This window comes from Xyrauchen texanus, chromosome 1 (assembly GCF_025860055.1).
Source record: "Xyrauchen texanus isolate HMW12.3.18 chromosome 1, RBS_HiC_50CHRs, whole genome shotgun sequence".
In the NCBI taxonomy this organism is placed as follows: domain Eukaryota; kingdom Metazoa; phylum Chordata; class Actinopteri; order Cypriniformes; family Catostomidae; genus Xyrauchen; species Xyrauchen texanus.
In genome coordinates this window covers 31368275-31380642 of record NC_068276.1, presented here as the reverse complement: position 1 = coordinate 31380642, position 12368 = coordinate 31368275, and the positions used below count along the sequence as shown (strand labels likewise).

General features: G+C 39.1%; 1 protein-coding gene across 25 annotated transcripts in view; it reads left to right on the top strand.

Annotated features, from left to right (window-relative positions):
- Positions 1-12368, top strand: part of LOC127617366 (MAP kinase-activating death domain protein-like) — an 81054-nt gene that overhangs the window by 11704 nt on the left and 56982 nt on the right. For all 25 annotated transcript variants that reach the window (XM_052090742.1, XM_052091200.1, XM_052090828.1 and 22 more), the window contains exons 2-4: positions 6503-6718; positions 9897-10174; positions 10649-10979. In XM_052090742.1, the coding sequence (XP_051946702.1) occupies positions 6660-6718; positions 9897-10174; positions 10649-10979 (668 nt within the window). In that variant the 5' untranslated portion in view covers positions 6503-6659. The remainder of the gene's footprint in view (positions 1-6502; positions 6719-9896; positions 10175-10648; positions 10980-12368) is intronic.

The window sequence follows — 12368 nt, the reverse complement described above, 5'->3', positions numbered from 1 at the left end:
TATGTTATGTTTTGAAAGGATTATTTTGGCAAGCTTCACACAAACTCTGAAGCTCTTTAAAACATATATATATATATATATATAAAGCTGTGAAAAACATTGTATACACTCATGTCTCAGAGAAAGCTTTTAAAATAATAAAAAATTACTTATAATGATACCCTCACTGAGGAACAAAGAGAGCAGAATGAAACAGAGGTGCATGTTCTCTTTTCTCTGTTATGGTTTTCTCTAATGCATCTCTAGCTCGTCACTTCACATCCTTCTTTGTCCTCTTTGCAGTAATACTACAGCTGTGTTCTGACCAACATGATCATTTAAGACAATTTTGTGCTCCAACCACATGAATGAAAAACCCTGAACTTCAGTCAGATTACGTGTGACTAGGTTAAAGTTTTCCTCGGTGCACTGCCCTGGAAAATTGAATACAATGCCTATTTTATGATTACCCAAGACATTTGTTTGTTCATTTTTATGGATGGAAATAAGCAATTAGCTTGCTAATTTTCTTTCAGGTTTATTTGACTTGGGCTGTTCATTGTCTGTCTGTCTGTATTGTGATTGGGACAGTGTATTGTCTGTTTAAAATAGCCGTCACAGCTGTGCTCATAAAAAGAGGCAGTATTGGTTTCCACGGCGACAGTGTAGAATCTCATTACCCGAGGCTGATTGTAAAGCCATGAGGCAAGCACACTATGATCGACAGGGGAGGAAATCATGTCACGTTTCTCATAGACACAAAAACACGCACGCATTCCCTCGAGGAAATAAGGTCTTGGTAGGCACACTACCAAATTATCCAGGTTGTTATGTTAAATTGATGGCACAGTAGAGCGTGTCATCATTTTATTTGTGCAATATTTGTTTTGGATTAAATATGTTCTCTGCTAATGAGATGCCTAGTTCAGGCGAAAAAGAACACAAGATAATAGAAGTGTGTTTCTATTAAAAAGACTTTACCGGGGGGCCTGAGTAACTCAGCGAGTATTGAAGCTGACTACCAACCCTGGAGTTGCAAGTTTGAATCCAGGGAGTGCTGAGTGACTCCAGACAGGTCTCCTAAGCAAACCAAATTGACACTGTTGCTAGGGAGGGTAGAGTCACATGGGTTAACCTCCTTGTGATCGTGATTAGGGGTTCTCACTCTCAATGGGGTGCGTGGTAAGTTGTGCGTGGATCGTGGAGAGTAGCATGAGCCTCCACATACTGTGAGTCTCTGCAGTGTCATGCACAGCGAGCCAAGTGATGAGATGCGTGGAGGCAACTGAGATTTGTCCTCTGCCACCCAGATTGAGGTGAGTAACCGTGCCACCACGAGGACCTACTAAGTAGGCAGGGCAGCTGTTTTCAATCTAAACATGCCTCAAAATATAGCTCCTTCCTATCTTGAATGGGATGTCACTGCTAAACTGTCTTTGATGTACCTGAGACACAATGCAACTATGCTATGCTCAGCTCTTGGAGGTCAATAAAAAAAAGAAACAATTCAAACAGATGGGGCTATATTACAAAAAATGTCACTTCAATTTATTGTGGTGGATTTAATACATACACCCCATACAACATTATACATTTCATTTGTTTAAACTCACTGTCTTGCGTGCATTTTTGTAGTAGTGCTTGGTGGTCTAATTGTTTGACACTTATTTGTGGAATTCACCTGCAGTATTTGCGGTTGTCAATTACATGTTAATTTAAAACAAGTAAATAACTTCTCTGTAAATATGTCATAGGTATCACCAACTTTAAATGTCTGTTTTTAGACATGCCTTAACTCTTGAAACCTCCACTGAAAACTACAAAGTGATTCAGGTTAGGTCAATTCTCAGAGAGCTGTGATTTAAGAAAAGAACAGCTTGGAGGTCCTTGTGTCAGATGAGCCAGATGATGATTAGAGGAAGGAAACAGAGGTGTTATTGATGTTTTAGTCACACACCATCTATCTTCTCTCCTCCATTCCACAACCTTTTCCTCTTTGAGCTGTTGAGGATGGCAGAGGGAGAGGAGAAAGTGAACTCCAGCAGAAAAAGAGGCTACTAATCACAGGATGAAACCTGTGACAAGGGGTGTAACGAGATTTTCACAGTATGATAACCGTCACAAAAATGCCATGATATTTCAGGATCGAGGTGCGTTGCTAATAATATTAGCAGTTTAAAATGTAGTTTTAGCTAAATTTAGACAAAAAAATGGCTTCCCTACTGTCATTTTAATCATACTTTCAAACATTATTTTTGAATTATCATTTTATGAATTATGAAACTGAATTTAGAAACAAAAACAAAAAAGTGAAATGATTTCTGCCCAGGTTAACAGTTCAGATATGCATTTGTTTCAGTAGTTGGTTGCTTTTCTTAAATTACTTTGATTTTAAACAATAGCTACTGAAACATAAATGATTATTAATTTGCAATTGATAAACTTTTTTTTCCCACCAGTACTGTTTATTTTCTGTTATGGTATCACTGTCCATTTCCTGTATGCTCAAAGAACTTTGTAAACCATATTTAGTACATTAAAAATAATATTATATTATTTATAGTGTAATACCAGGTGTAAGCTAACAGGGTATGCCAAGAAAACAGTATACCAAGAAAAGTTTGTGACATTAAAATTGATGATAAAATTGATGTAACAGAGGGGTATGCGTAGAGAAAAACACAGCCCTTTTAATGTATTCTTTATTTGTCTGTGCATGCATAGACAGGTGGTTGGTGCATGAGATGCATGACTTTTTCTCTTCAGGAATTTAGATCCATAACAATGTCTTAAAAGTCCATCAGACTCGAGGTTTTACAAATGCAGGTATCTCCTGACCTCCACACTCTCGCCCTCCTCACACTACAGTGTTTGAGAACTCTACCGATGACAAGCAAATCCAAAGTGTGCTCTGGCCTTCAGGGTGGTCATTATGAATCCAAGAGTATCCAAATATTCAGCTGGGGATTTAGGCAAAGACTTCAAAAAGAACATGCAGTCATGCCAAATTCATGCCAGCAATCAAGACCAGTGCAGATCATTTCAGTCTCGATTCCAACAATATGATAGGGGCAAGTGCTAACATTGTTCATCATCTTAGGAGTGCAGTCCTAAGTGTGTCAAACATGATGAAGCAGCACTGTTTGTAGTGGGTTGCCAACATATACTGAAGAAATACTTTACACAAAAAGTATACACAAAAATATTTTTAGAAGGAAACTGATGTGAATGTAAGTGAAAAAGCTGAATAAAGATGAAGGTGTTAAAATACTTAAAACCATTAAACCTTTAAATTAATATTCCGGGTTCAATACAAGTTAAGCTCAGTGGACAGCATCTGTGACAATGTTGATTACCACAAAAATTTATTTTGACTTGCCCCTCCTTTTCTTTCAAAAAGAAGCAAAAATCTGTGTTACAGTGAGGCACTTACGATGGTAAACAATTTTAAACCAATTTGTTTATATTAAAATACTAATTGTTTCAAAAGTATTGCCACAAGACATAAACAATTTGTGTGCAAACATGATTTTAGTGTGATAAATCACTTACCTTTTCTGTGTAAAGTTATAGCCAATTTTACAACTTTGCTGTAATGTCAACAAACCCTAATACGACTGTAAAAACAACAATTTAAACAACTTTACAGCTCAAATCATACACAAGTTTTAACAGAAGAATTAATGTAAGTGCTTTTATAAAATTATAAGCTTCACATTTCTGCCTTTAAACCCTCCAAAAATTGGCCACATTCACTTTCAATGGCAACATTCACTTCCATTGTAAGTGCTTCACTATAACTTTCATTTATACTTTTTTTTAAAGCAAAATGGGGACGAGACAAACTTTTTGTGTTAATCAACATTATGCCACAAATGCTGTCGATTGAGCTTAACTTGTATTGAACCCGGAATATTCCTTTTCCTCACCAAATTAGGTGATTTGAAATGCTCTTGCTTGTCAGATTTATGGTATAGGTGCATGTGAGTGATGGCTTCTCTCTGCAGTGCTGAGCTTCCAGAACTTCAGATAAACACTGACCTAGTTTGAACCTGTACAGAGATAACACAGACACTGCATTGAGACAGGAAAACTGCTTATGAAACACTGTCTGACTCTCCTTTCTTTATTATTGTTCTGTTACAACCTCTAGTTAGGGGTGGGAATCACAAGGTAACTGGCGATAAAATGTTATATCAATATCTTATCTTTATTTTTGGTGTATTGCGATCCAAAACTGTGATATATTGCAATATCTTGATCCGTGCACTATACTTGTTAAATGGATAGTTCACCAAAAAATAAAAATGATCTTATCATTTACTCACCCTCGTGCCATCCCAGATGTGTTTGACTTTCTTCTGCAGAACACAAATTAAGATTTTTAGAAGAATATTTCAGCTCTGTAGGTCCTTACAATGCAAGTGAATGATGTTCAGACCTTTATAACTCCAAAAAGCACATAATGGCATCATAAAAGTAACTCATATAATTCAAGTTTTTAATCCATATTTTCAGAAGTTATATAATAGTTGTAGGTGAAAAACCAAGCAATATCTATGTCTTTATGTTTTTTTTTTTTTTGCTAGAAATTCTTCTCCCTGCCCAGCAGGGGGCAATATGCATGAAGAATGTGTACCACCAAAAACAAGAATAAGAATGTGAAAGTCATAGTGAGAATTGACTGAGCAGGGAGGAGAATATATAGTAAAAAAGGACTTAAAGGAGCACTCAGTAACCTTTTGCTCATGTCATCTTGGACTTACAGTGACACCTAGTGGTGTGGAGGAAGCATCATTCAAAATCAATAGTTTTCAGTTACAGATACCAATGTAGAAATTCACTATTCACAATCAGCCATGATTAATTTAATCCAAGAGTGAAAGTGTCCAAAAACAAGCTGGTTACTGAGATTAAGCGAGTAGTATAAGGCTGGTCATGTGATTCTAAAATGGCAGCTCCCATGAGGGCACCCCTGCTCCATGTAGAATTTAATAATGATGGGAAGTCTGATTCTTATTTTTTCCTCCACAATTTGGAATGCCCAATTCCCCTAAATCCTCATGATGGCATAGTGACTCAATCCAGGTGGCAGAGGACGAATCTCAGTTGCCTTTGTGTCTGAGACCTTCAATCTGCGCATCTTTTCACGTGGCTTGTTGAGCGCGTCACCGAGGAGAGCTAGCGCATGTGGAGGCTTCACGCTATTCTCCGTGGCATCCAAGCACAACTCACCACATGCCCCACCAAGAGCGAGAAGGTTACCCCATGTGACTCTACCCTCCCTAGCAACCGGGCCAATTTGGTGTCATGATTGGCACTTGACTGACCTGCTATTTCCTTGCCATCTCACTGCTCATCGCTACTGGGTGGGGTACGGAGGTGATAAGGTAAAGTAGGTTTTAACGTGTTGTTGTGGAGGTGGTCAGATGCGAATGTGGCTTCACAATGTGGAGGAGGTAGAGCATGAGTTGTTTTAGCAGCTTGGTTTAACAAATGTTCTTTTTGCTGTGAGGAGGACGTTTTGAGTTGTGAAACTTACAGTATCTTTTGAAGTTACTTAAATGTCAAAAGATCAAGGAAAATGTGATTCCTTGTGTCATGACCCCTTTAATCAGTCTTAATAATATTATGTAAACCAAACTGGCAGGGTTTTGTGCAAGATGCATGTCTCCTTATAGTAATCTGAGCTCTCTTTCATTTATGTTTACATTGTGGCATGTGTGCATGCATATGGACCTTAACACAAAAGGAACTCAAATAGCAAATCCATGTAATGAGAACACAGCTGGGCTCCAATCCCTTCAGCCTGTGTGTGTGTGTGTGTGTGTGTGTGCTGAGCCTCTTGTCAAGATGGGTTAGAGACAACTGCCGAGGCTTGGCTTGAACAATGTGCTCTGTGTGAGTGTAGATTGATGTCAGAAAAACTCTGTTCCAAAACCTAGAAAGCTGCCTGTACTGTCTTCTAGGATGGTATCCTTACCATCATGAAACCGCATAACTGATCCACAAAAGATTTTGATGCTATCAAATAAACAAAAACTAAAATTTAGTATACAACTGTTTTTATTGATACTTTTCCGTATTGGATGAAATATAAGTATATTTAAAATCAACATTTCTCTTGTTTTGTCCACACATTGGAATGCTCAGTGTGGTTTATTTAATCAGGTTCAGAGTGGCTTTTTCTTAAGAAAGATCATCAAATGTAGCCCCATAAATGATTGTGAATGGTAGATTTTGTCTGTATGGCTGAGCTGGCCACAAATTAGGAATTCTTGCCTTCTACTCTTATATTTGTATTAGGCCACTTAAAGGAAGTAGAAAACATACTACTTTTGGAATAAGATATTTATATTTTGAAGTACAAATTTTGCAAAAAATGTATACATACACCTGGTTATCGGTTGGGGCATCTTTTTAATTTTAGAGCTGTGTAGTAGCACAGAAGGCTTCATTTTACTGCAGAGGAGCTGGTGTGTGATGAATTACTTCTGTAACGTTACTCTTCCACTATTTCCAGGAGGACCTGTTCCTGCACACCACAAACCACAATGATTGAACACAGCCTGTTTCAATCAGCCAACTCCTAGTTCTGCTACGCCTGATTGGACGACTGCATGCTTGAGAGCCCATCTTTGTCACAGTTGCCATGACTTCGAGACACTGCTGATACAGAGATGGAGAAAAAGAAACCGTGTCCCCGCCTCCTGGACTACCTGGTAGTAGTTGGAGCCAGGTAAGCGAGATTGTGCTTAGGTGTGTCTGGGCGTGGTTGTGTGTGTACAGGCGTGTACTTCTATACGTGTTGTTGACAGGTGAATGGAATTACAGATGAATTGATTGAGTGCATTTACTACATGACTTCTGCAGGTGTGTTTCAGGTGCCATGCCTCGGGTGTACACCATCAGTTAATGTTTATTGTGTTTGTATGTTATCAAGATAGAAGCTAGAAAGGAGAAAGTTACTGGGCCACACAATTAACCTGGGAAATATGTTTGTAAAGCAGCTCCTGCCCCTCTCATACCCTCCAGCCTCTGTTCTCCCTCAAACTCAATAGCACCATGACTGTGTCCCAAAACTGAAAAATGCTGCCTTCTAATCAAATTACATCCGAATGTTTGTGTAACATCCTGTCTCCCAAATGGCACACTTGATTCTGAAAATGTCAGTTGTGGCCTCGTTTGCGAATCCGTGATGTTCATGAGACTGTAGGGTTTCAAGTTTGTCAGCTTAGGATTCACAACGGTGCTCACAAGCTCCCCCTTTGTGGTCGCTATGCTTCTTTTTGCCGAGCCCTTACTGGTATGGATCTCGCAGCGGACTATATCTCAAGCAGTCCATGTGCCAAAGCGTGTGGGTGCATTAGATGTATCCTTTCCTGCCTATGTTAACCTGTGTGTGCAGTTCAGTGGATGGTTGAAACAAAAATAAAATGCCATCTGATGGAGGGGTTGAAAGTAATAAATTAATTTATAAATGTACAATGTATAAAATGTATAATTGTTTCCACTAGTTATTGTGTTTCTGCTGAGAAAGCATTGTAGTGATTAAAATATTTGCTTGGTGTAATATAGAGTTATAGCTCAATATAGCTCAATCGACAGCATTTGTAGCATAATATTGATCACCACAAATATTATTTTGACTTGTCTCTCATTTTCTCTAAAAAAGCAAAAGTCTGGCTTCCATTGAGGCTCTTAAAATGGAAGTGAACAGGGCAAATCCGTAAACGTTGAAATACTCAGTTTCAAAAGCATAGCCACAAGATGTAAACAACATGCGCTTTAACATTATTTTAGTGTAATAAAATCACTTGCTAACCTTTTCTCTGTAAAGTAACTCTGTAAAAACCCTAAAATTACTGAAACAAATATGATTTAATCTAGGGATGTGCACGAGTAAACGAGTACTCGTTCTGCACCAGCTACTCGAGTATTAAAAGTTGGGTGACCAGATGACCATGACAAAAAAAACAAAACAAAAAAAACTGTCAATTACAAAATTAAATATGCATAATAAAAGTATAATTAACTGTGGCTAAAATGATTAGTTTAGACTAGTTTTCATGACATTTTACAGCAGATGTCTCATCATCAATTTGCAGGGGATTAAGCGATTTCTATAGGTGTGTATACTGCTTTTACACTGCTGTTTCATGTTATTTATTCGTGAGGAAATGTATTTAGCCGTGCTGATTAATTATGTAGAAAATATTCAATTTGAGCATAATGGGATTATTAGAAGAAATGTATTGGAATATTTGATTGCAATGCTCTATTACTCTCTTTGAATGAGATGAACAAGTTAAGTTATGTAAATTTATTTGTAACCTACTTTTGGAAAATACATCCCAAAATGCGGGGCTACACTTTCCGTAACCAAACACTGCCGACTGCACAACTGGCCATAGTAGCGTTTGAAATGCTGTTTACAGATGATTCTGCAGATAAAACTAAGATATCATACTAATTTGACAAGGAATCAGATACTTTGCCTCTAAAAATGCACATTTTGCAGGGGAGAGCGTTTTCTATAACCTGCAGCAGTGCTTAATGCATCATATTATTAAACAAGTCGAATGTTATATCAATATATTAATAAAACTCACTCAAAATGCCGACATGGTTTTCCACGCATCATTTTATTAGGTCATAACTATGTAGGTGGAAACTTTTAACTTCTCCGTCTTTCCTGCACTTGAGTCAACTCCAGTATCTCACACTCACCCTGCCTGGAGACAGATGACATGAGCTACTCTGTCTTCACTCTCATTGGTAGTCGCTCGCGAATGTCGCTCGTCATTTGCATAAAGTACGATTTTTCTCAACTTGTCTTGTCGCTCCCCACAGTGATCTCTGTCGGTAATTGTCGCAACAGCTCGTACTGTCGTACGCCGCTGTGCTCTTGTTGAAAATTAAGGGATGATGTCGCTGTCTCGTGCGCTGGTGGTGTGAATGGGGCTTAAGTTGGGATCTTCAGCACAGAGGAAAAAAATCACCACGGATACTGAAACTGCTGGAATTAATGATTCTTTCATTATCATATAATTTTTGTTAAATATTAGGCTGTCACTGTCACTCCATCGGGGGTGCAGGACACGACTCATGAAATGTCTTTTCACCCTAAAGCACTATTAGAATATTGCATATTAATTTTCCTTTATGCATTTGCCTTCCATAAGCAGCACTGAATTGCGCTGTATTTTCCCTTTGAATCTCTCACCATACCTGTCTGTTACAATTGAGTCCACTGGGGGGCGCTGTGGATGTGTGTCTTGGAGGTGTTGGATGAGAGAAGATATGCTTTTGAAAGCAAAACAAAGTGTGACAATACTTGTAATATTTTGATTCTTATTACCTTTTACTCTAATGGTATTCGATTCTTATTTGAGTCATGCAAACTGTGGCAGGGCGGAGGGCGGTGCCGGGCTGTGATGCTGCACACCCGGCCCCTAATCAAGCTGATCAAACCCAAGAGGGATAAAGGCGACCGTAGGCGGCAGTTTGAGAGAGAGAGAGAGAGAGAGAGAGAGAGAGAACTACAAGCAGCTGCCCGGCATGTGTTTAAATTTGTGTCTTTTTGTTTAAGTTTGTTATTAAACTATTATTTATATTGTCAAGCCGGTTCTCGCCTCCTCCTTTCCATTGAACTTTGTAACACTGGTAAATAAATCCGGGAAGGAGGAGACGAGAACCGGCTTGACAATATAAATAATTGTCTCTCTTGATCTTCTTGATGTGATGTTATGGTCTGAAATCAGTTTCCTAAGGCATTCATACAAAAATATGTGTTTGGATTCAGACACAGCCTATATTCATTTAAATTCCACTAATAATGTAGTCATTTATCTGGCTGAGAAATGCCAGAGATCTGTCTTTCTGTCTCTCACATCATCTTGCTGTTTCCTCATCAGGCAGCCCAGCAGTGACAGCGTGGCACAAACACCACAGCTGCTGAGGCGCTATCCACTGGAGGACCACACCGACTTCCCTCTGCCACCTGATGTCGTCTTCTTCTGCCAGCCTGAGGGCTGCCTGAGCATCCGTCAGCGTCGGGTCAGTCTCCGTGATGACACCTCTTTCGTCTTTACCCTGACTGACAAAGACTCTGGTATCACCCGCTATGGAATCTGCCTCAACTTTTACCGCTCTTTTCAAAAGGGGCACCACCGGACACGATCCGAGGGAAAAGGTGATACTTCAAGCTGAGAGGCTTTTTTTTATCAGAACCAATGCATCACATCTATTTCAACTTGATCTGGTTTGTTCCCAGACATCTGTAATTCAATTCCAGTTGTAAATTGTACAACGCTTTAAACAGAAAGCAAAGAAAAAGATTTTGTTTGATTGCCTGAGGATTTTCACATATACTGTAGCTGTTAGGGAAAGCTATGTCTTTTATATCAGTCATTGTTTCAAGGAATTCTGGAAAATTCTGTTATGAATTACTCACCCTTAAAGTCGCTTCAGAACACATATGACTTTCTTTTGTCCAATGAATGATGAATTTCGAAAAAAGTGGTCTCACATCTTTTTTCTATATTATGAAAGTGATAAGGGACTCCAGACTGTCAAGCTCCATAAAGGACAAAAATACCGTATAACTACAGTAAAATTTGTTGAGTCAGCTATCCCTTTAATTTATGTTTGATTTGACTTTGTATAGGAGACAAGGCCCCTCAGACAGACCCTGCAGTGGAGGCCACAGCAAAATCTGACCCCTCCACCTTGACACTCCCTGGGGAATCCACAGTGCCACCTACAGAAGATGGGACTCTGCCAGGCGAGCTGGGCAGTGGTGGAAAGTCGCCTCGGTCCAAACGCAATGCCCGACTGGCACCACAGAACCGGAACAGCACTTTAACATCTTTGTGCATTCTGTGCCATTATCCTTTCTTCTCCACGTTCAGGGAATGTCTTTATATCCTCAAGCGCATGGTGGACTGCTGTAGCCAGAGGCTCAACCAGAGACCTGGTGCTGCTAAGGTTGCACAACGGTAAGATGGTCTTCTTTATTTTTTAACTGTAAATTATGTAGCAACCCAGCTAACTTCCCCCTGATATCCAGCAAGACAATATCTGTGCACGTCTAATGACCTTAGTGTTTTATAATAGCTAACTGTAGATATGTCAGTGTCAAATACTGCGGTGATGCCAAAAGATGCTACTCACACCAATATTCACACCAGTCTCTCTCTTCTTCTGGTTATAAATCCTACTACTTTCTGCATTACTTAATTATTTTAATTGCCACTCTGTGGGATTGTTAAAGGTATACAGTAGTTCAGCCAAAAATGAAAATTCTGTCATCTATTCACCCCAAAGGAGATATTTAACTTAATGTCCAATCTGTTCTTGTCCATTCAATGAAATACAATGGTGATAAGCCCATACCCACCTACAGTTCTGATACTTTTCCCTTAGTAACCTTCTAGATGAGAACACTTATGAGGAACGGGACACCCAAGGAGACATTTCCTGTTGCATTCGTATTCCCAAAGTAACCACCATAGTGACATCATCTAGTATCAACAATTTTTATGCTGACGTTAATTGCACGTGCTTTTCAGTAGCAACAACAAAATCAACAACGCAGCCAGGGGATGCCGGGATCGGAGCTACACTTTTGTTTGTTAAGGGCAGTTTTATATGAACTTTGGCTGCATCAGAAAACATAAGCAGCTGCCTCATCAGATAATGGTTTAAACAACAGTGGTTTTGGATGAAAGGAACTCTCTGAACAGCCTCCAAATGCAGCATTTTCCAGTTTTCGGACACAGCCCGTGTCTTCAGGTTACAGTTTAAACTGGGCTAACGAGGTGTGCGTGCAGAGCGCCGTGCTGCAATGGGAGTGAGAGAAGAGTCGAGGCGTCGAAAGCGCTGTTTAACTGTGCAGCACATGCTGAACTCAAATGCACTATAAACCTATTTATCTGTACATAAATACTCACTCGATGACTTAAAAAAAGACATCTTCATTCAAATTAACCATGCAGTAACAGGTACTCAGTACTTTCCTCATGAAAACTAGATTTAATGTTGGTTTAGTGTACAATAAAGTTAAATTTCCCACTCTCGATAAACATCTGATTATTAATATTCATCATCAAAGGAAAACGTTGATGTAGTAATCCAGAAATCACTTTATTTTCTTTATAGTCACACTGTACAGATGTGATGAAAACTTAAATCGTGCCTCCCCATGAAGTCACACACACACGTACACACATGTGAAATGGGAGATTCTCTTTGTATATTTTGTTTATTATATGTTATTTCTGTTAAGGGAATTGTAAAATGAGTGCAATCCTCTAAATTGCAGGCTAGCAGCTAGTTGTTTACTAACAGTGGCTATGGAGCTCCTCTCCTTTCTCAAAGCAGGGTTT